The following is a 22,634-nucleotide window of genomic DNA, read 5'->3' on the forward strand; positions in this document are numbered from 1 at the left end:
AAATTAATAGAAAAAAATTATCCAAATATGAAATTAATTAAACTATTTAAACCTGGAGATTCTTTTGGAGAAATAGCTTTATTAACAAAATCAAAAAGGTAAACATGTTATAATATATTATATGTATATATATATAATATATAAAATATATATATATATATATATATATATATATATATATATATATATATATATTTAAAAGAACAGGTACTATGATTTGTAAAACTGATACTCATTTAATATCTTTAACCAAAGAAAATTTCCAAAAAATTATGGTCTATTATAATAATGTTGTATTAAAAGAAAAAATAGATTTTTATAAATATTTTGATTTTATGAAAGGAATTCCTTAATCTAAATTAATGATTTTGTTGCATGAAACTTAAGTTCTTACCTTTTAAAAAAATTAGATTATATATTCTGAAATAAATGATTCTAATTTTTTATATTTTATAAAAGAGGGCGAAGTTTAAATTGAAGAATTTATATAAATATATTAAAGAGATAAATATATAAAAAATTTCGAAGATATTTTCAATTTTTATTGTTTAAAAAGTTCTAACTAAAATGAAGAAATGAAAAGAATAATAGTCTATTAATAATGTTAAAGTTCATATTTCGGAGAATATGAAATTATTTTTAATTTTCCAAAAAGAAAACAACGAATAATATGCACTTCATTAACAGCCACAATTTTTTCTATAAAAAAAGAAGTATTAAAATTTCATATATTTTTTACCATAAATAAAAAAAAGATTTTACTATAATTACTAAAAAAATACCAAGGATATTAAATATTAGAAAAAAAATGCAAAGAAAGGCGAAAATGGTAAGAAAATCGAATATAAGAATTTTAAACAAACAAATGTGAGAAATCCATCTAAAAACAAAATAAAATATAAAAAAAATTAAACCTTTAAAAAATTCGATCATCATCCCAATCTTTAATTAACAATAATGTATCTCCAGTAAAATCAGAAGAAAGTCATTTTTCAATAAAAAAATTAAAATAAGAAAATAATAATCTTTTATAATCAGAAAACTTAAATTTAACTTAACCAAATAATTTCTTTTTAGAATAAAAAATAACCATTAATTAATCTTAATAACTTATGCCCAATTTCCTTATTCGAAAAGATAGCTTAATTTAAAAATAAAGTCCTTCGTAGAAATAAATAAATCAACTAAATAATGAAATAGGGACTCCTTTATTGAAATAAAATCTGAAAGTGGAAATAAAAAAAGATAAAATAATTGAAAATTAAATAAAAAACTTTTTACATTATAGATAAAAATCTTAACCCAAAGAAATAGAAATGTTAAAAAATTAATTCAGAGATGTTTTTTAAATATAATATGAATTAAAAAATAACAATAAATAAAAAAAAGATATATTAAATTATATGAAAAGTATAAGCATTTAATTTAATTCGAATTGTGAAATATATAATAGTACATAAAAATATGAAACAATGGAAAAAAACAATAAAATTAAGTTAAATAATATACTAAAAAAGTTTGAAAATAAAAAATAAATTAAAAAATTATAATTACAATATAATAATGTTCATATTAAATTAATGAAATAAATATTTTCTTGAAAATTTAAAATACATATTTTCTATTAAAATTATTATATTATTAAATTAATAAAAAAGTAAAAAAAAAAAATATAATATGTTCATTAAAAAAATTAAAATGAAAATAATTAAATAATAATATAAATTATTTAAAAAATGATATTTTTGGACCAAAAAATTAATAATTTATATAAAAAAAATATATTAACAATAATTTTAAGGAGTGTATAATACTAATTATCTTATAAATCTTAGATTAAGACTAAAAAAATTTTCTGAATATCTAATAGAACTGAATATAAGAATCGCTTAAATATAGCTTATGGTTTTTAACTAATTTAAAGAGATGTCTTTTTAAATTTAAAATAAGCCATTAATTTATAAATTAATATTTTAGCAGAAAAATATAATCATTAAGGTTATTATAGCTCCAATATATAAATAATCAAAAAATTATACTATATATGTTATTGGATATCCGAAAACATAGGAAATTTTATAAACAATAAATATTATTAGATTAATAATCATTAATATAAATTACATTAAATTTAAAATTTATAAAAATGAAAAAATGTGATTTTAATTAATAAAATATATTATTATTAAAAATAATCAATAATAAATGATTTTTTCAATATAATATTTAAAAATAAACTTATATTGGATTATATGTAAATAAAATATTATAATAATATATTATTCTAATTATTATTTTTATTTTAAACATTTATATTCTATATTTATTTAATATTAGTGATTTTTTTTATGACTAAAATACTATTTTATTATTTAATATATATAAAATTATTTTATATATAATATATTTATAATTTGAGATTATTTTTTAATAAATAATAATTAATAATATATTATAACTACATTTCTAAGAATTTACTATTTCAATTAATATAAAAATCAATATTTTATTAAATTCTATATTATAAAAATAAATATATTAATTTTTTTAAAAAAATATTAAAATAATAAATCAATAACTACTTTAATTATATTTATTTTAATTTTTATTATACTTAAAATTATGAATACTCTAGAATATAGCAATACTAATTCAAATATATAAACTAAAATAAATTAGACTATTTGTTAGTAAGAAATCTAACAATAAAAACATAAAAAAATAAAGAATTTAACTTTACTTAAAGAATATATAAATAATAACTTGTATTTATTAATATCAAATCCTAAATTTATAATAAAAATATCATTAAATAAATGTTAATCTAAATAATTATTTTAAGATTAAAAAAATTCAATTCAAAGTTAAAGTTAATTAAGTCCTTTAAATTAAATTTAAAAGCATAAAAAGTCTTCTGGTACAAATCTGTCCCCAAAAAAAATACATGCTAATCAAGTATATCCTTTCACAATTAATATACAAAAAATGTCAAATGAATAAAGTTTTACTTAATGCAATTAAATAAATGAGGAGTCTATATACTCAAAATATTCAATTGAAGAAGTATATAAAATATTTAATAAATACTCTAATTTTAGAATATTTTTTTTTTTAAAAAAAAAAAAAAGCTTATAAAAGCAGGTTAATTATAAAAATGCATGAATACTGAAATTATAAAATATCTTAAATAGAAAGTAAAAAGTTCAGAATAATTTCTACCAAACAAAGAAGTTTTCAAATATATTTAATTATATAATAAAAAAATATAAAAAAATCTAATAATAGATATATGAATTTTATAAATATTTTATTTTTTAAAGTTTTTTTATATAACTTCAGGTTCTATTTATATACAAAGATAAAATAAGAATTATTATTAAACAATAATATCCAATATAAATTAATACCCTATTTAATATTTTCAAAATATTGAAAAAGATGTAAACCGTACACTTTCAGCTTTTACATATGATTTAAAATAAAAAGATACTCTACTAATTTCAATATAAAATATATTATATGCATATTCTATAAGAAACCCTTTTTTGCATTATTGTTAAGGCTTGAATTTCGTAGTAGCATTTATTCTAATAAATATAACAAAAGTAGAAAAAAGGCCTTTTGGATATATGTTTAAATTATAGAATATATATTACCTAATGATACTTATAATAATTCATATAGCATTATTTATTAAAAAAATATGATGGAAAAATATATATACTATTATTTACCGAATATTTACAATAAACTAAAAGAACTTAATGTCGAATATATTATGTTTGGACTTTTATGGTAAAATACTCTATTTTCATGTAATTTAACTAAAAATGTAAATTTTATTTTATAAAAATTAAAACTAAAACTAAAATAAATAAAAAAAAGTTAGCTTTGTTTGTATGGATGCGTTTAACTCTATCAGGATAGAAAATATTATATATATGTACTTTAACAATTCTTAAATTACTCGAAAAAGAAATCTTAAATGGAGAAAGTGCAAGCGATGTTTTAAAAACTTTGGATTCTTTTAAAAGCTTTGATAATTTGGAATTATTTATTTAAACTTTTAATTAGATTTATATATCAAAAAAAGCTTTCTAAATCGCTTAAGAAATATATAAAGAAAAAATTGAATAAGAATAATAAAATAATTATTAAAATAAATAATGTTTATAAATTTTTAAGGAAAATTGCAATATAAAATCACCAATATGTCTATTTGTATAATTTTATTAAAACTTAAAATATCCTTCTTTTATTTATAAAAATGGATTTGAAATTAATATTATTAAAGATTATTACATTCCTAATATGAAAAATAAATAAAATAATAACAATTAAAATTATTAAGACTTAAGTATAGATGATATTTTGATTGGTAGACATAATCATTTGTGTCTATAATTTGAAGATAAAGAATAATAATAATAAAATTAATAATAAACTTAAAATGTCGTTAAAATAAAACTAAGTGATAATTTATTACTTAAATAATTGATTAACCAGACTCTTGGTATTAAGAAAATTAAATAACCCTAAAATTACAAGTGAATATTAAATATAAATTTATCTATTTAAATTTAATATAAAGTTATTTAAAAGAAAAAAAATATTATTTTTTTAATAAATTGTTTAATTAAAATATCATTTTTATTTTTTTTTATAATTAAATAATATAGTATTTATATAACAATTATTTATATATATTATTAAAAAAATAACTTAAAATAAAAAAAAAATTCATAAAGATAAAATATCTAAAAAAAAAAAATGTCTGTAGGCTAATCATTACCTTAATTAAATGCTATTCAAAGTAAAATAGTTTGTTTATAATCGTTATTAGCAATTTAAATAAAAAATAGGAAATTATATGCCCTTAGTTGAAATGTATAATATAACAACTAGATAAAATACTACATGGGGAATAGATGGTTATGAAGTTCCAAAAAGATATTTTGATCACTTAAAATAGGTTTAAGATAGAGAATACGAAAAAATTAATAAAAAAGGGAAATATGTAAAAAACAACAAATATGTAACAAAAAGGGGTTGCTATTTAGATGATACAATTAAATTATTTAAAACAAGCCCTGCACCTAACAAGTATGAAGTTTCTTATAAATGGGTAAATCAATAAGATATTGAAAAAGGTAAGAAAAAGCCTAAAGATACTAAAAGAAATACATTTATTGATGATATTTTTTTAGAAGAAAAAAGAAGAATAAAACCAGGCCCTGGATAATACAAAATATTTTTCAAAACTCAAGCTGAAGTAAAAGAGACAGATAAAGTAATAAAAGAAAGAAGATAGTAATTTTATTATTATTAAATAATATAAATTATTTATTAATTTATTTTCAATATATATTTATAAATATTATTAATACACTATTATAATTTAAAATATTAATTTTTTTTCTAAATTAATAAACTTTTTAAGTATTAAAGAAATATATTTATAGTATTTAAATTATTAAAATTATTTTATGAATATAAAAGTTTATTATTATAATATTATTAATATAAAATTAAATTATATATAATATGTTAATTCAACTTTTTTTATAAAAAATAGAATTTAAAAAGGTAGTTTTTTAAATGAAAATGAATATTTAAGTATAAAAACTCCAGGCCCAGGAAATTATAACCCAAGAGTATTTTATTTTTTTCATTTATTTATATTTATAAATAATAGGGGATTTTACCAAAACTTAAAGTAAATATGAAAAAACCTTAAGATTTTATAAATTTACATAAAGAATAAACCAAAAAAGGTAAATTAAGTAATTTACCTGATGTTGGTACTTACAAGTTTAACTTTCCCTTAGATTATGATACTTTTGGAAAGATGCTTGTTAAAGGAAAATAAAAAACAGCTGTTAAATATTTAGGTACTTAGATAAGGTTTAAAGACTTGAAAAGTACGAAATCTAAATCTGTTGTTATTGGACCAGGGCCTGGGCATTATTAAATGATTGCGTAATGGCCAGGTATTTAAAAATAAATATTAATATTATATAATACATATATATTTTTAAAAAACAAGGAAAACTTACTTTAAAGGATAAAAAAAATGAAAAAGCTAAAAACTATTTAAATTTATTATCTAGTGGACTCTAAAAATCTATTTATTACGAATGAATAAAAATAATTATTCTATAAAAATAAATAACTATTCGAAATGATTTAGATTGATTAAAAATATATCAAAATAAAAATTAAAATAAATAAATGAATATGAAAATTTAAATATTATATTATTATTTTTTAGTATAAATTTTAAACTTAATATTTATATTTATTAAATCATTAATGAAAAAAAAAAAAATGTTAATTAAATATTAATTTTAATAATATAAAAAACTATTTTTTTTTTTGTTTCCCCCCCAAAAATATTAGATATGAAAATAATATTCTAAATAAAAAAAAAAATCATATTTCATATTTTAAACTTTTTAAATATTTTATTATAAGTCCTTTATGCTATGTTTTAAAGAAAATCATAATAATACATTAATTCTTAAGTACTTAATTAATGAAACTTTTAGTTTAAGCTTTTTAAGGAATTTTAAAATATTTATTTATCCATTTTTTTTAATTATAATGAACTTCTAGAATTCTTGAATTCTTATAAATTATAATTAACAATTTTAACATATTCATTTTTAAAATCTTAAACAGTTTTCAATTTTCCAAAAATCTTAGTTTTATCTTCTTTATCTTTATTAGTTATAGAACAAGTTTTTTCATTAGGTTTTGATATATTTTTTTCTTAATTATAAGATGTTTATTATTAATTTGATTTTGAGGTTGTTTTAGGGTTTTCTTATTCATTTTTTTTTTTTTAAATTTATAATAAATCTACTGTTTTTTCATTTTTTTTTGTTGTATTTAGGCAATATTATTTTTAATTATATTTTTAAGTATTAATATTTTATAACTAATTATCTTTTCGTTAACATTATTTTATAATTAACTATATATTGAACTTATTTCTTCTTTAACATTTTCATTTTCTTAGGTATTTTTTTCATTTTCTATTAAGTTTTTTATAAATTTTTAGATATTATCATTTTATTGTTCTTATTCAAATTTTTATGGTAGTTATTTTTTATCTTCTTTATCATTTTATAATATTTTTTTAATATTATCACTTTCTAATTCAATTTAATTTTATTAAGGTTAAATTATTTAATTTTCTATTACTTAATTTATTGATTTTTTAATATTAGGACATTCTAATTATTATTCATCTAATTAATTTTATTATATTTAATTTCCTATGTGTTAAATATTATTATTATTTGAAAGATATTAATTTAAATCATTTTATTATTCATTATTGATTTTTTATTCATTATTATAATTTTAATACTCAATTTTATTATTATTATTATTATTATTATTATTATTATTATTATTATTATTATTATTTTTATTATTATTATTATCATTATTATTATCATTATCATTATCATTATTATTATTTTCGTTATTATCATTATTATTATTTTTGTTATTATCATTTTCGTTATTATTGTTATTATCATTATTGTTATTATTTTTATTTACTTTTTTATTCCTTTTTATTTATTCTTCCTATATTTAATCAACATTACTATTATCTTATTATTCTTAAGGTGTTGTTATGTGTTAAGTTACATTTTTCTATCTATTTTTATCTTCTAATTATTTTTCAGTTTACATATTACTATTATATCTTTTTCTATTGTAAATGTTATTTTTTATTATACTTAATGATTTTTTTTTATTTTCTTCTTCTTTTATATTTTCTTATTTTTTTAATTTTATTTTTTCATCTTATTTTATTTAATAATTTTCATTTAATTTTTTTTTATCATTCTCATCATATTTTTATTAATTATTTTCTTCATTTGTATTTTTTTTATCAATAGCTTATTAGCTTTAATTCTATAAATTTTTTTGTGAATTAACATTATTTTAGCATTATTTTTTTAAATTTATTTCTTCTTTTTTTTCTTATAAAACAAGTGTTTATTTTTTTTAATTTTTTTAAATTTCATTTTCTTCTTTTTTTTATTAATTTATTTTATTTTAATCGCTTTAATTATTTTATTAATACTAATTTTTATCTAAATTTTCTTTACTAAAATTATTATTATTATAATGATAAAAAAGATTATTATCAAAAGAATTTAAATCATCAATTGTTTGATATTATTCAATTTACTAGCCATTATTTTTTAATTCATTAAATTAATTTTCAATTTCTTAATCTATAAAATGTTCAATAATTTCATCTTTTTCCTTTTCCAAAATCATTTTTTTAAGTACAAAATAAAGCACTTCTAAATCAAAATCTTTTTTCAGCTACTTTTAATTTTTTTCATTTAAATCTTTTATTTTATTCTAAATACTTCCTAAATACTAAAAAATTTTATTTTTTTAAAACTTAGGCATTCTTTCGTAAGAATTACACAGCTTTTTATGCAAATTGAAATCCTATAAGCATTTAATAATATTTTTGTGTGCATCTTCACTATCATGGAGTTTTTTCAATTTCTCAGCATCTTATAATTCTTAATTTTTTTAATTAAGTTTTTTTTATAGATATTATAATATTCTTTCATTTCCTTATTATTTCTTTTATTCATTTTATTATAGTTCTTATCCATTTAAAGAATTATTTATGAAAGAATTTGAATCTTTTAAATTTTTTGCTTGTATTTTTATTACTGCACAATAGTTGTTATTTTTTAAAGGTGAAAAAACTACGTCATTCTATATCAAAAATTTTTCAAGTTTTTATGAATTACCAAGTAAATTCTTTTCTAAATCTTTTATATCTTTTTAGTTATTTAGTAAAATTCTTTGCTTTTGTAAAGAGGAGTGAAGATAATAATCAACTGATCTATTTGATTTCATTTTTTATATAAATATTAAATTTCTTTATTATTATTGTTTATTTGTATATTTTTGTTTTTTATTTTTTTCTTTATTTTATTTTGGTTTTTTACATAAATAAATCAAAAAATATAAACCATACACTAAATTGATTATAAAACTTTGTAATTTTATATAATAATATATAAAAATATTTTAAAGACTTGAATTATTTTTATACTTTATTTTTGTTAAAAAATGATAAATATTAGAACATCAAAATTATTTTATAAATAAAAAGTTAAATATTTTATTGTTTAAAATTATATTTAATTATTTATATATCCTTTAAAATTATGTATTTTTATTTTAATTATAAGATATATATATATATATTTATTTATAAAAAATAAATTATATATAAATTCTTAAAATAAATTTGCGAATTTAAAAAGATTTTTATATTTTCTTTAAAAAACATAACATTAAAATATTTTTTTTAAAAAAATTATTCTAAATAGTATAAATTATAGAATTTCTTAATTTTTTTAAAAATTTCATATTAAATTAGCTATTTTTAAGATTAAAACTTGTTTTTTCATATTAAATGAAAAAAATAAATTTATTTATGTAAATAAAAGGAAAATATATATTTTTTTAAAAAAAATATATATTTAATCAAATATATAAATCAATAAAATAAAAAAATATAAGTTAATATTAAAATATATATATATGAATTAACAAGAAATAGAATAATTTTTAGAGCCAATCTATAAAAATGATACTTAATTAAAGAGGCTAATAAAAGGTAAAATAATAATAAATATTTTTTATTATTCTAATTAATAGAAATTAACGGATTATATGAATTAGATTAAGAACTATATTTAATAGAATTAAGTCAATAATAATATGGTTTGAGTATAATAGTAATAAAAAAAATATATATAAATTGTACTTATTTTAATGCAAATAAAAAAACTACATATAATTTCATATTTAATTAGATAGAAATTTAAGATAAGCTATTAAGTGAAAATCCATTATCTTATTACCTTTAATTCTAACCTATTTAATTTGAAATTATTTTAGATTAAAAATTTCCTTTTTCATTTCCAAAAATATTATGCAATTCAATTGTAAAATATATATATAAAAAATAGATTATAAGTAAATATTAGTTTTCTTAACCGTCTATTTCAGATGGAAGAGATTTAATAGAAAATATTGTTAATGGTTAATGGAGCCCTTAATTACTATTACATGAAATAGTGTAATAATTCCCTAACTTTTTGGTAATTTTTTGTTTATTTATTTTTTAATGTATAATAAAGTAAGAAATTACAGAAAATTTAGATAACAAATATTATTTGCAAAACTTAGGTTAATTTCAAAGTAATTCAATTTATTCTCTAGATTAGTTTATTCAATTAAATGAAATAAGTATATTTGAAACTGAATAATAAGTAAATGAATAATTTGTAGAAAGGTATTTTTATTTTTTAAATGTTTTTATTTTTTATTTAAAAATAAAATAAATATTTTTTCAGATATTTAATACTTTCTTAATCTTACTTTTTAAATTTCGAAACAATTGATAAAGAATAGAATTTAATTAAACTTGCAAGCTTTTTTTAACTTAATATGTTGAATAATATATAAAGACAAAACGAAGAAGATTCCGTCCTCACATTAAATTGGAAAACAACAGATGTAAAATTATAATATATATATATATATATATATATATATATATATATATATATATATATATGTATATATATATTAAATTATTTTTTAAAATTTATATAGAATGATAAAATTTCATAAGTATTTATTTTTTAAGAAAGCTAAAAGTTCATAGAAACAATAATATAATTAATGTAAATTAATGGTGCTGAGATAAAAAATTAATAATCAAATTTTGAAATTCCAGAAGAACTTGTAACTTTGAAGTTTTATTAATCCGTAGATATTTACTAAATAGAAGAAGACATTTAAAATTGTGAATTATAAATATAAGATACACCAAGCTTAAATACAGTTAATATTCTTATGGAATTATACTAAAAAGCAATTGAATATTACTCAGCATTTGATAATAAGAACTATTCAAGTATATTTAATTTTTTTATTTTTTATATCAAAAAAATATTTTTTAGATTATGTATAAAGTCTCCAATAATTGTTAATTTTGCCTTAAATACAAGAAATTTTAAATAAAGAAGAAAGTTTTTTTTTTTTTTTAAATAAAAAAGAGAAATATTTTATTATTAATTTTTTTTTTATTCTAGAAAGTTTAATAATGGAAAGAGAAAGAATAAAATCTTAAAGGACTACTAAATATTTTGATAGTTAAAAGAGTGAAGAAATTCAATCAACAAAATAAACTTCAAATAGAGAAATTTATAATGATGATAATTAAGAAGAAGAAGAAGAAGAAGAAGAAGAAGAAGAAGAAGAAGAAGAATAAAATGAAGTTTAAAAAATAATACAAAATTATGAAGAAAATGAAGAAACTATATTTAATAAAATACAAGAAAATAAAAAAATTAAAAATTAAAAGTCTGAAGATGATGATGAAAAAGAAGAAAACGAAGAAATTTAAATTGAACATAATGAATAAATTGATTAGGAAAATAATAATAAAGATGATAATTAAAAAGAAAATGATAATAATAAGCAAAATGATAATGAATAAGAACAAATAAATATTAAATAAGATGATATTAACAATAATACAGATGATAAAAATAACAAATAATAAGAAATAAATTAATAATAAGAAAATAATCAATAAAAAGTAGATGATTTATAATAAGAAGATAATTAAGAATAATAGAATAGTTAATAATAAGATAATTAAAATTAATAATAAGATAATTAAAATGAAGTTCCAATAATATTAAAAACTGAATCTGATGATTGAAATAAATTATAAAATGATTTTATAATTATAAGTCTTGATTTTATATATATTAAAATAAAAAAGAACATTAAACATAAGTTATTTTAATTAAAAGATTTCAAAATTAATATATAATTTTTCTTTTTTTTATCATATATTACAAAATAATTATAATAAAGTTTTTATTTTCCTTGATTAATCATAAATTGTTTCATCTATTCAATAACATATATATATTTAATTATATAAATAAAAATAAAGTATTTTATATTATTAAATCGTTTCTTATATTTTTTACTCTTTTCATCAATGTTTAATTATATTATATTTATTAAGATAATCAAGTTAAATAATTGATTATGGGTATACAATTAAAGAAATTATTTAATAATATTAATTATTCAACATATTATAAATTAGTAGAATAAAATAATGAAATATTACATTGCCCACTTTTTTATATTTATGTGATACTTTTAAATAAATGAATGAATTAATTCAATCATTTTTATAAAAATTAAAATTAATTTCGATATTTTTATTTAAAATATTGATTTTAAAGTTTTTGTGAAAAACACATTGAATTAATAAATAGATAATCAACTAAAATTGGAATAAATAAAAAATTATTGACGTTTTAATATATATTAAATATAAATAAAATTATTTCATTAAAATAATAAAATATAATATAATAAAATTTAATTTTTTAAATATTTTTGTTTTATTTTTTACTTTTATAAACATAATTTTTTTATATAATTTCTTATACTTAAAAAAAAAATCGACAAATAAAAAAAAATTGAATTATGGACTTTTTTTAGGAGCTAAATTTATTTATTTTTTTTATTTAATTAATGTGTGATAATAATTTAACTTATAATAAATACATTATATTAAAATATAAAATATATAATATTTTAAAAATTAAGAAAATAAATTTTAGATATTACAAGTTTCTAATTAATATATAAATTAATGTTATTAGTTAAACTTAGTATATTAAATATTAAGATATATAAACTATATTATTTATATTGATTTAAAATAAATTGAATGCGATATATTAAATTGAATTATATTTCTAATTTTTAAATTCTTAAAATTAATAAATATAATATGTGTTTTATATTAAATCTATGTCTTTAAAAAAAAAAAAAAAAATATTTAAAAAAAAAAAAAAAATTATAAAAAATATATTTAGTATTATTTATTAATATAAATTTATATTTTAGTTATTTTTAAAATATTTTTTTTTTAAACAATTTTTATACTTATTTTTTTAATTTTATGAAATAGAAAAATTAATTATTTAATATTTATTAAATGAAAGTATAAACAATAAATAATAATAATTTTTATATATGTATAAAAATATAAAGCATTTAGTAATAAATTTTATAATTATATCGGACTGATTAATATATATATAAAGCTATTTATAAACAATTTTATTTTTATAAAGTTGATTTTATTAAATAAATATATAATAATATAAATTGCTTTTTTATTTTTGGCCATATTTTATTTAAATCAAAATATAATTAAAATAGAAGTTTGAAATTATTAAATATATATTTGTATATATATATATATATTGAAATAAAATAAAATATAATTTCTTTTATTTAAAGACAAAAAAAAAAATATGATACATAATTAAAATATTTCTAAAAATATAATTAATTTTAATTAAAGCAAAACTGAATAGTATTAAGTTTAAGTTTAGCAAGAAAAATTAAAAAATATTATTTAAAAGTTGCCATAAAATGATTAATTAATAGATTTCCTTACTTCATTTTAAAAAAATCCTTCAGAACGTACAGTTGAAGAAATAAAATCAATAAAAGCAACTTTAGAAAATATACAGTACATACAAAAATTAAAATTATAAAGTAAAACTATAAAAGAATAAATAATAGACAAAGTAAACATATAATGTTTTTATGCTGGAGAAAATATATATACACCTGAAAAAAAACCTGATAAACTATATTTGTTAATAAAAGGAAAAGTAGGTATATATGATAAAAATCAAATATCAGAAAAGAATAAAAATATAATAGAATCTTTTTAAAATAATAAATAAAGATAAATAATAAATTGCGCAAAAAAATATATTTCTAGTGGAAAAAAAATATGCCTTAAAGAGCTTTTTTGTCAAAAGATGCTTTAAGACTATGCTTATGCAATAGAAGACAGTATTCTTTTGTATTTAAAAAGTGGGGATTATTATTAAATAATCTAATAATTATAACAAGTAAATATTTTATTAAACATATTACATATATAATAATAAAAAAATAGAATATATTTGAAGAAAAACAGAATTTCTTTTTATAAAGTTTTGGAATAAAAGATGAGGATTAAAAAGAATCGAAAATAAAACAAAACCTTTAAAAAATTAAAAAATCATTTTAAAAAAGACATTATTTAAAATTGGTCATTATCTTTTTTAAGAAAAATAAAATGTAGAAAAAATTTATTTAATAAAAAAAGGCGAAATATAGTTTTCTAAAAAATTAGAATAAATCGAATAAAAAGAAAAAAATGAAAATTAATTATTTTTAATGGATTAAAAACAAAATAAACTTTACAAAATTTGGAATAGTTTCATCTAAAGAATTTGTTGGTTTGGAATGTTTCATTTAAAATTAAAAAACTTATGACTTTTCTGCCTAATGCTTAACTTAAGTAGAAGTCTATTTCATAAATATTTCATCTTTAAACCAATTATGTAATGAAATACCTTGCCTGGGAGAAGTCTTAAATAATTTAGCAATAAATAAATACAAATGGCATCAACAAAAGATCCAAAAAGAGTAAAGCTTTTAAAAAATAATAAAATGTATATAAATCCCTAAGTTATAAGAATTTTAATTAATAAAATAAGAAAAGGATAAAAAAGAATAATAATCATAAAAACTAGAAGAAAATACTCAATGTGCATTTTGGTTTGACAAAAAAACAAAAATATTTTAGAAAATAAAATAAAATTTTAACTTTTATAAAAAAATAAAGAATATATCAAAAATATAAGAGAAACCCCAAAATAAAATAATTTAAATAATCAAAATTATTTATCTTAAAAAGTACAAAAATTAATAAAAAATAATAGTAAATTTATTGATAATATAATTCTTAATTAATCGCCTTAAAAAAATACTAAAATAAATTTCTAATTAAAGATATTTGTAAATCTATTGATAATATAAGTCTTAATTAATCACCAATCAAAAATATTAATACTACATTTTAAATTAAAAATAATGGGTATTCTATTGACAATATAATTCATAGTGAATCGCCTTTAAAAAGTAAAAAACATAATTTTTAATTAAAAATAATGGAAAATCTATTGACAATATAATTCTTAATTAATCTCCTTTGAAAAATTCAAAAACTACAATTCTATAAACAGACTCTTTTTAATTATTGTAAACATAATCTTCTTCATAATATTTAAGCGATTAAAGATAAAATTATTCAACTTTAAATAATAGTTATTAGCTTAAAAAATATGAAAACAATACATTTGAAATACTTCAATAATTAAAGAACGAATAATATAATAAAAGTGAATTTTTTAGAATAAGAAATTATTAAGTTTTAAATAATTAAATATGAAAAAAAAACTAAATAACAAAAAATAAAAATATATTTTTATTCAAATATTAAAGAATATATATATTTATATATTACATATATAAATATATTTATATAAAATTTTTTTAAATATATTTTATATATATATATTTTAAATAAAAAAAATCCTGTACATATAATAGTTTTATTTTATCTCGCTATTTTTTTTAACCGACTTTAAAAAATCAATTTTATTTTAATTTTTATTAATTTTATAGTCTTTTTAATATATTTAAAGCACTAATTTATTTAAAACTTAAAATATCATTATTTCAAATTAATATAATATAAACTTAAATTATCTTATAATAAATTATAATTTTTACTTTCCATAAGATTTATATATAGTTTGTTTTAAATTTTATTTTTATTTTTATTTTTAAGAATACAATATTAATAAAAAATTTATATATTTTCCGTAAATATATTTTATAATTATAATTTATTTTTAATTAATTAATTTAAAACATAAAAATTAATGTGAATTATAATCAATAATAAATATTATAAAATATATAAATTATTTTTTAATTTAATTTAACTGATAATAAAATGTATTTTTTAAAAAATTTAAATTAATTTTTTTTTTAGCAAGCTAATTTATATATAAAAATATATTATATATATATAAAAATATTTTTTAATTTAATTCAGTATTAATAAATATAATAAAAAATTTAATAAATTTTAAAAATGTAATAAAATAATTACTCTCATTTATAAAATGTGAACTAAATTTTAAACTAAATCAACTAAAATTCAATAAACAATAACCAAAATAATAAATTTAATAACGATTACTTTAATTCCCCTATTAAATATAATAATTTATCCTAAAATAACTATTATTCTCCAATGAATTAACATCTATCAATTTTAAATTCTGAATAAATAAATCAAAAAATATCAAGCTATTCAAGTAAATCATAATAAATTGTCCAAATAAATTAGGAATAAATAATCATATCTTAATTTAGTGATGGTAAATCAATAAAAATTGAAGAAGTCAGTAATGATTATATAATTGACGAAATAAAGTAATGTAAAAAGAAATCTAAAAAAGCAAAAAAAATATAAAGATAAAATAAAATAAAATAAAGAAGTCAAGAAAAAAAAAAAGTTACTGATATAGATAATTAAAATAATAAAAATGAATATAATTAAAATTACGAAAATAATAATAATAAAAATTAAGATTTAATTTTTAAAAATATTCTAAAAGATTTAAATTTCTTTGCTTAAATTCCAATTTTAATAGGAGCTAAATTCTAATAATTAATTTTATAAACAAAAGATTTAATTGAAGGAAAATAAAAAAATAATTATAATATTATAAATAATAATTTAAATAAATAATACAACTAAATAAAAAAGTAGTTTGAAAAGAAAAAAAATAAATTCTTTAATTAATTATAAAAAGATAGATGAAACTATATATATATATATTATAATATTTAAAAGTTTTTATTATAGAAAAATAATAAAATATATTATATAAAAAAAAATATATATTATATATATATAAATATTTATATATATATATTATAATTTTTATTTTTTTTATTATCTATTTTTATTTTTAAATTATATTTTAAAATTTATTATTATATTATTTATATATAAATTTTATATTTATAATATATTATTTTAAAAATTAATAAATATCTTAAATAAAAATAATATAATAAATATTTAATTTTAATTTATATATTTAATTTTTTTTTTCATATTTCATTTGTTTTTTATTTTTTTATTTTATTTTATATTATTAAATATCTTTTTTTTTTTTTCTATTTTATAAGTATTTATTAAGCATTTTTCATTTAGCAAATCTTCAATATTTTATAATAACTTTTTTTATTCTTAATTATAAGCCATTTCATGATAATAAATCTAATTTTGTTTTTCTTCGTCTATTTTTTATTTATTTTATTAAAATTTCATTTTCTTCCTTATCATAATTTTCCCCAAAAATAATTTAATCCGCTTCACATGGAGTTTTTTTATCAATATTACTAATAAGAATATCTTTATTATGTTTAATATTTTCATATAGAACTTAATTAGTATAAAAATTGGTTATTTCTTAATATATTTTTACATCAAATACCATTTTTTTTTATTTCGAAAAAATTTATTTTATTAAATCACTTTTTATTGTTTAAAATAAAACTTCACAAATAGCAATTTTTTCTATAAATTCTTCTTTATTTTCCTTATATTTTAACAAAAAATAATCAGTGTATATATTTTCTTCGAAATCTTCTTAATTTTCTTCATTATATTTCATGAATACTTATAAAAATTTTGCTAAAAAATTCTCTTTATTTTCCATAAAAACAGCCACATTTTAATAATTTCGATTATCTTTTACACTTTCAAATACTTTTTTTGCAAAAAACTCTTACTTATATTCAATTCCTATATCCCCCATTAAAATTTCTAAATAAGGTTCTGGAAAATTACCTTAGTGAACATTCTAACATTGAGGACATCCCAAATTATTAAATAAAATATTATGAGAATACTTTATTTTTTAACCAAGGGTTGTAAAAGTGGATAAAAAAGGCATTTATTTTAAAAACTCTAATGATTTTTGGCATATTATACTATTTAAATATTCCAATTCGGGAATTTCTCCGAGAATTATTTTCGGAGGAACTGTGGTATTTTCATTATGAAGTATAAAATTTATATATACAGAATTTAAATTTTCTTAAACTTTATATTTATTTGAAATAAAACTCCTTTTTTCAAAGTCATATTTGTAATTTTCATCCATAAATAAATTTACAAAAAATTAACGTAAATTAATTCCATATAAATCATATTAATTTAAAAAACTATACCTATATTAATTTATATATTTTTTTTTAAAAAAAAGTAATAATAATTACAATTATTAATTCTAATAATATTTTCCTTTTTTTCTATATTATTATTAAAAGGTATCTTAAGTAATTAATAAATTGATTTCTTTTTCCTTTAAATTCTCAAAATATTCTTTAAAATTATAATCTTTATTTTTATCTAAAGCTTAAACAATTATTTCTTATTAACTTTTTTTATTTTTTAAAATTACTTTTTCTTATATTAAATCAATCTCTTTTATTAAATAATTCTCGTTTTCTTATTTTATACCAAAATTTTATAAAAAAACTGCTTTTTATTATTCCAAACTTAAATTTTTAAAAAAATTATAATTTTCATTTATTTTTTCGTTATTTTTTATTCCATTTATATTTATTTTATTTAATTCATCTTTTTATAACAAAAACCATTTTTAGCTAATATTTTCCAAAAACTTTATATATAAAGGCATATCCTATCCTTTTTTTTCAATTAAACTTATTAAATCATTCGTAAATTATAATAGTTAATTCTTATCTTATATTTATTTATAATACTCATTTTAATCAACTTAACTTATTGCCTCGTTTACTAATATACTATTCCTCATTCCTATTGTTGTATAGCAATTTATTAAACTTAATAAGTAGTTTTTGCCTCCATAATTATATGATTTTTTTATTATTGATTCGTTTTCTTTTAAAGTAAATAATAAGTCCTAATAGTCCCTTTTTATTTTTTAGCAGCTGAATAAAAAATCTATTTTATTATTTAAAAAAAATATTGAGTTTTTAAATTTGCTCGTTATCATATTTTTTTATATTTAAATTCTCTTTAAAATAATATTTTTATTTATATAGAAATATTTTTATTTATTTAAATAAAATATGTTTATTAATTATTTTTTTTTTGTAAAAATAAATAAATAATAAGAAGATTAAAATTAGTGTAGGCTAAAAAAAAAATATAAAATATTTAAACTATTATTTAGAATTTATAAAATAAAAAAATAAAGCAAAAATATAATAAAAAAAATAATAACAAAAAATATTAATATTTAAATTTAATAATTAAAAAAATCATAAATTTCAATTTTATTAATTATTATTTTAATTTAAAGCATTTTCTAAAACTTTACTCATTAAAACATTAATTCTATCATTATATTTCTTATTATCAGTAGGAATACCGGAAGAAATCAAGCAATTATCACAAAGTTATCTAAGAATAGTACTGGCTACATCCATTTCGAATTTTCTAACTTCATTAATCTTAACAATAAGAGGATGTTTAGGATTAATTTCAAATGTAAGATTTTTAGCCATTTCTAAATTCTAATAAAAATAAATAATGATAAAAACAATAATAATAATAATAATAATAATAATAATAATAATAATAATAATAATAATAATATTTTTACTTATGTTCTATCCATCATAAGCATAACTTATCTCATACCAGAAGTCATTTAAGATTAAATAACAGCAGGAGAACTACTTAATCTTTATGAAACTTAAACTTTTGATACCATAGGCGAGAGTTCATTCTTAATCCACAAACAAAAAGCTGTCACTTCTTCCTCAGGTATTATTTATTATTATTATTAACTTTCATCTTTTTATTCTATTTCTTATTTAAATTTTTAAATATCCTTAGAAATTTCTTCAAAATCTCCTTCTACATTTACAAATTTATGATTTTTATAATTTCCTGTTGTTTAAAAGATCATTTCATCAATATGAATAAAAGTATAAATAATAGGGACTCCTGTTCCTTTAAAAGGTTCGATAAAAGGCGATTAATCAGCAGCTTCTCTATTAGCCAATAAAGCGTAATAGATTTTATCCTAACCAGGCTTCATTTTCGACACATAATCATCTAAAGTGATATAATCATTAGTATAATCAACATTAAATCTACATAATTTAAAAAGTTACTCTTAATATTCCATATCCATAGCTAATCCTTCCTTAATGAAATTTTAGAAATCATTATACCATTTATTATATGCTTCTGGGTTTTTATTAGCCTCTTCGTCTAAATGTTTAAGAACTCTTTTAGTTACTACTTATCTTAATTTTGCTATTAATCCAGAATCCTGATAGTTTTCTCTTGAAATATTTAAAGGGATATCTTCACAATCAACTACACCTTTTACAAATCTCAAAAATGACGGCATGAGTTCTTTGCAGTTTTATTTAATCAAAACTTTCTTACAATATAAAGAAACATTCATTTCTTCATGTGAAATACCCATTTTTTCAACATGAGTAGATGGAATGTATAATAAGCATTTAATAGAAAGAGGAACATCAATTTCATAGTGTAATTTAGAAAAATAATTACTCTTAGTATTACTTATGAATTCCCAGAATTTACTATATTCCAAATCTGTTACATTAATTTTACTTTTAGCCCATATAGCTTCAACTAAATTGAATCTTTCTCCATTTATTTATATAGGGTAATTAATAAAATTGGAATATCTTTAAGCGATTTTCTTTATTTCTTCAGGATTAGCAAACTAAGCGCAATCAGGTTTTAAATGAATTATGATTTTAGTCCCTCTTTTTAAATCAAAATTATCAATTGCACTTATTTCGAATTCTCCACTTCCATCACTTTGCCACATATGCGCTTATGAATCCTAATCACTTTTAGAAATTACCTATATAATAAATCAAAAGAATTATATATATATATATATATATATATATATATATATATATATATATATATATATATATATATATATATATTTTATATATATATATATTTTACTTAAACATTGTCTCCAACTATAAATGATGAATAAAATCCTACACCAAATTAACCTATAATATTTTCAGCTGTATTATTATTTTTTCCTATTTCTTTAACAAATTATTATGATCCTGATCTTGCAATTGTTCCTAAATCATCTATTAATTATTATCTAGTAAATCCAACACCTGTATCTTATATTATTAATTATCTTTTGTTAGAATCTGTAGTTATAGTTATTTAATAAGAATCTGTTTATTCATCACCACTTGTTTCTATTATTTTTATTTATTTCGTGTTATTTTTTTACTATAATATTTATGTTTTTACTTTAAGTGCTTCTGAATCTTTATTTTTCAATAGCATCTGATGCATTTGATAATAGTTCTCTTAAAAATACATCTTTATCTGTATATAAAGATTTTGCAACTATATCAAGAAGCTTTTTTGTTTCAGTTTTGAATTACATTTGTTCAATGTTTTATTTTATTGGTTCTTCAATGTTAACTTCGGAAGAAAATCTATAAAAAGGGAATTTTTATAAACAATTGAAAGATCTTAATTAAGAAGGTTTTTTGGATGCTAATTAAAATGCTTTTTATGTTAATTTAATACTTCTTTACATTTATTATTATTATTATTTTTATTTTAGTTTTTGTTTTATTTTAATTTTTTAGTTTTATAGGGTATTTAATAAATTTTTTATTTGAGAATATAAATTTTTTATTGACTTGCGAGAAAATTCTTTATATTTATGTAATTTTTGTATTTTTATTATTTTGTATTTTTAATAATTTATATTTATAGATTTATATTTCTAGAATTAAATATCAAGTTTCATATTATTAAATTTTTTTTAATATAATTTTATATATATAAAATATAAATTTATAAAAAAAAATATTAATAAATAAAGCAAATAAATTATATTTAGATATTTTATTTTAATTTAATAATTAAAAATAAAAATAAAATAAAAAATTAATTAAAATATTTTTCATTTTTTATTTTTTTATTTAATTTTAATAGTATTAATAATAATAATATATTTTTTTAAAAAAAGTATATATTTTAGAAATACAATAAACAATATATCAAATAAAATAAAATATATAAATAAAAATGCAATATTTAAATTCCAATTCAATAATATATTGCTAAAAAAATAATTTATTAAATTATGAATAAATTTAAAAATTAAAAACTTTTAACTAAGTTTTCTATAACAAAAAGTAACAACAATTAATATTTAAAAAAGATAACTAATTAAATTGCATTTCATTAGAAAAAAATAAAGTCGATTAAATAAATATAGATTACAAGTATAATAATGTATATTATATTCTTATAACAAAATAATAAATATATATATAATATTTATATAAATAAATTTATATATATATTTTACATATTTTTATATTATTATTTTTTATTATTAAAAAAAAGAGACTAAATAAAAGCTTTATCATTTAATACATAAACAAATATTCTTGCATATTAACCAGAAAACTCTCTTATAGTAAAAAAAATATATAAAAAAAAATAATATTTAAAAAGATCATATAATATCCAAAAAGTCAACAAACGATAGTTTAAA

The 22,634-nt window shown here is 15.2% G+C and overlaps 3 protein-coding genes across 3 annotated transcripts, besides 42 other annotated features; 2 read left to right on the top strand and 1 right to left on the bottom strand. All coding sequences in view use genetic code 6, as the record gives it.

The window, feature by feature from the left end:
• The first annotated feature begins 108 nt into the window (after window positions 1–108).
• Window positions 109–195: a microsatellite.
• A 1,388-nt stretch (window positions 196–1,583) lies between these two features.
• Window positions 1,584–1,632: a microsatellite.
• A 3,095-nt stretch (window positions 1,633–4,727) lies between these two features.
• Window positions 4,728–4,769: a microsatellite.
• Window position 4,770: 1 nt separating this feature from the next.
• Window positions 4,771–6,141, top strand: IMG5_063790 (hypothetical protein; the record flags this gene model as incomplete). Its single annotated transcript, XM_004036946.1, has 5 exons — window positions 4,771–4,813; window positions 4,863–5,310; window positions 5,576–5,654; window positions 5,696–5,990; window positions 6,047–6,141. The coding sequence occupies 5 exons, from the start codon at window positions 4,771–4,773 to the stop codon at window positions 6,139–6,141; spliced, it is 960 nt and encodes a 319-aa protein (XP_004036994.1).
• Window positions 5,485–5,546: a microsatellite.
• Window positions 6,142–7,326: 1,185 nt separating the features above from the next.
• Window positions 7,327–7,488: a microsatellite.
• Window positions 7,330–7,569: a microsatellite.
• Window positions 7,382–7,569: a microsatellite.
• Window positions 7,570–7,764: 195 nt separating this feature from the next.
• Window positions 7,765–7,810: a microsatellite.
• Window positions 7,793–7,835: a microsatellite.
• Window positions 7,814–7,890: a microsatellite.
• A 1,651-nt stretch (window positions 7,891–9,541) lies between these two features.
• Window positions 9,542–11,797, top strand: IMG5_063800 (hypothetical protein; the record flags this gene model as incomplete). The annotated part of the gene is made up of 10 exons (XM_004036947.1): window positions 9,542–9,676; window positions 9,718–9,797; window positions 9,876–10,007; window positions 10,050–10,097; window positions 10,203–10,357; window positions 10,497–10,581; window positions 10,681–10,984; window positions 11,031–11,099; window positions 11,163–11,347; window positions 11,435–11,797. The coding sequence occupies exons 1-10, from the start codon at window positions 9,601–9,603 to the stop codon at window positions 11,795–11,797; spliced, it is 1,497 nt and encodes a 498-aa protein (XP_004036995.1). The 5' UTR covers window positions 9,542–9,600.
• Window positions 10,589–10,654: a microsatellite.
• Window positions 11,292–11,338: a microsatellite.
• Window positions 11,520–11,563: a microsatellite.
• Window positions 11,628–11,748: a microsatellite.
• Window positions 11,716–11,758: a microsatellite.
• Window positions 11,798–12,452: 655 nt separating the features above from the next.
• Window positions 12,453–12,482: a microsatellite.
• Window positions 12,483–12,923: 441 nt separating this feature from the next.
• Window positions 12,924–12,971: a microsatellite.
• Window positions 12,925–12,971: a microsatellite.
• A 1,906-nt stretch (window positions 12,972–14,877) lies between these two features.
• Window positions 14,878–15,172: a microsatellite.
• Window positions 15,173–15,479: 307 nt separating this feature from the next.
• Window positions 15,480–15,542: a microsatellite.
• Window positions 15,543–16,022: 480 nt separating this feature from the next.
• Window positions 16,023–16,059: a microsatellite.
• A 494-nt stretch (window positions 16,060–16,553) lies between these two features.
• Window positions 16,554–16,614: a microsatellite.
• Window positions 16,615–16,886: 272 nt separating this feature from the next.
• Window positions 16,887–16,939: a microsatellite.
• Window positions 16,902–16,968: a microsatellite.
• Window positions 16,926–16,968: a microsatellite.
• Window positions 16,962–17,002: a microsatellite.
• Window positions 16,969–17,009: a microsatellite.
• Window positions 16,993–17,073: a microsatellite.
• Window positions 17,074–17,109: 36 nt separating this feature from the next.
• Window positions 17,110–17,188: a microsatellite.
• A 1,930-nt stretch (window positions 17,189–19,118) lies between these two features.
• Window positions 19,119–19,167: a microsatellite.
• Window positions 19,168–19,266: 99 nt separating this feature from the next.
• Window positions 19,267–19,318: a microsatellite.
• Window positions 19,275–19,327: a microsatellite.
• Window positions 19,276–19,321: a microsatellite.
• Window positions 19,314–19,375: a microsatellite.
• Window positions 19,360–21,662, bottom strand: IMG5_063810 (hypothetical protein; the record flags this gene model as incomplete). Its single annotated transcript, XM_004036948.1, has 4 exons — window positions 19,360–19,605; window positions 19,695–20,942; window positions 21,056–21,312; window positions 21,368–21,662. The coding sequence occupies 4 exons, from the start codon at window positions 21,660–21,662 to the stop codon at window positions 19,360–19,362; spliced, it is 2,046 nt and encodes a 681-aa protein (XP_004036996.1).
• Window positions 19,607–19,687: a microsatellite.
• Window positions 20,965–21,050: a microsatellite.
• Window positions 21,662–21,710: a microsatellite.
• Window positions 21,679–21,711: a microsatellite.
• Window positions 21,712–21,895: 184 nt separating this feature from the next.
• Window positions 21,896–21,941: a microsatellite.
• A 182-nt stretch (window positions 21,942–22,123) lies between these two features.
• Window positions 22,124–22,174: a microsatellite.
• Window positions 22,175–22,392: 218 nt separating this feature from the next.
• Window positions 22,393–22,437: a microsatellite.
• A 121-nt stretch (window positions 22,438–22,558) lies between these two features.
• Window positions 22,559–22,593: a microsatellite.
• The last annotated feature ends 41 nt before the right edge of the window (window positions 22,594–22,634 follow it).

Source organism: Ichthyophthirius multifiliis (genome assembly GCF_000220395.1).
Source record: "Ichthyophthirius multifiliis unplaced genomic scaffold scaff_1120509250297, whole genome shotgun sequence".
In the NCBI taxonomy this organism is placed as follows: domain Eukaryota; phylum Ciliophora; class Oligohymenophorea; order Hymenostomatida; genus Ichthyophthirius; species Ichthyophthirius multifiliis.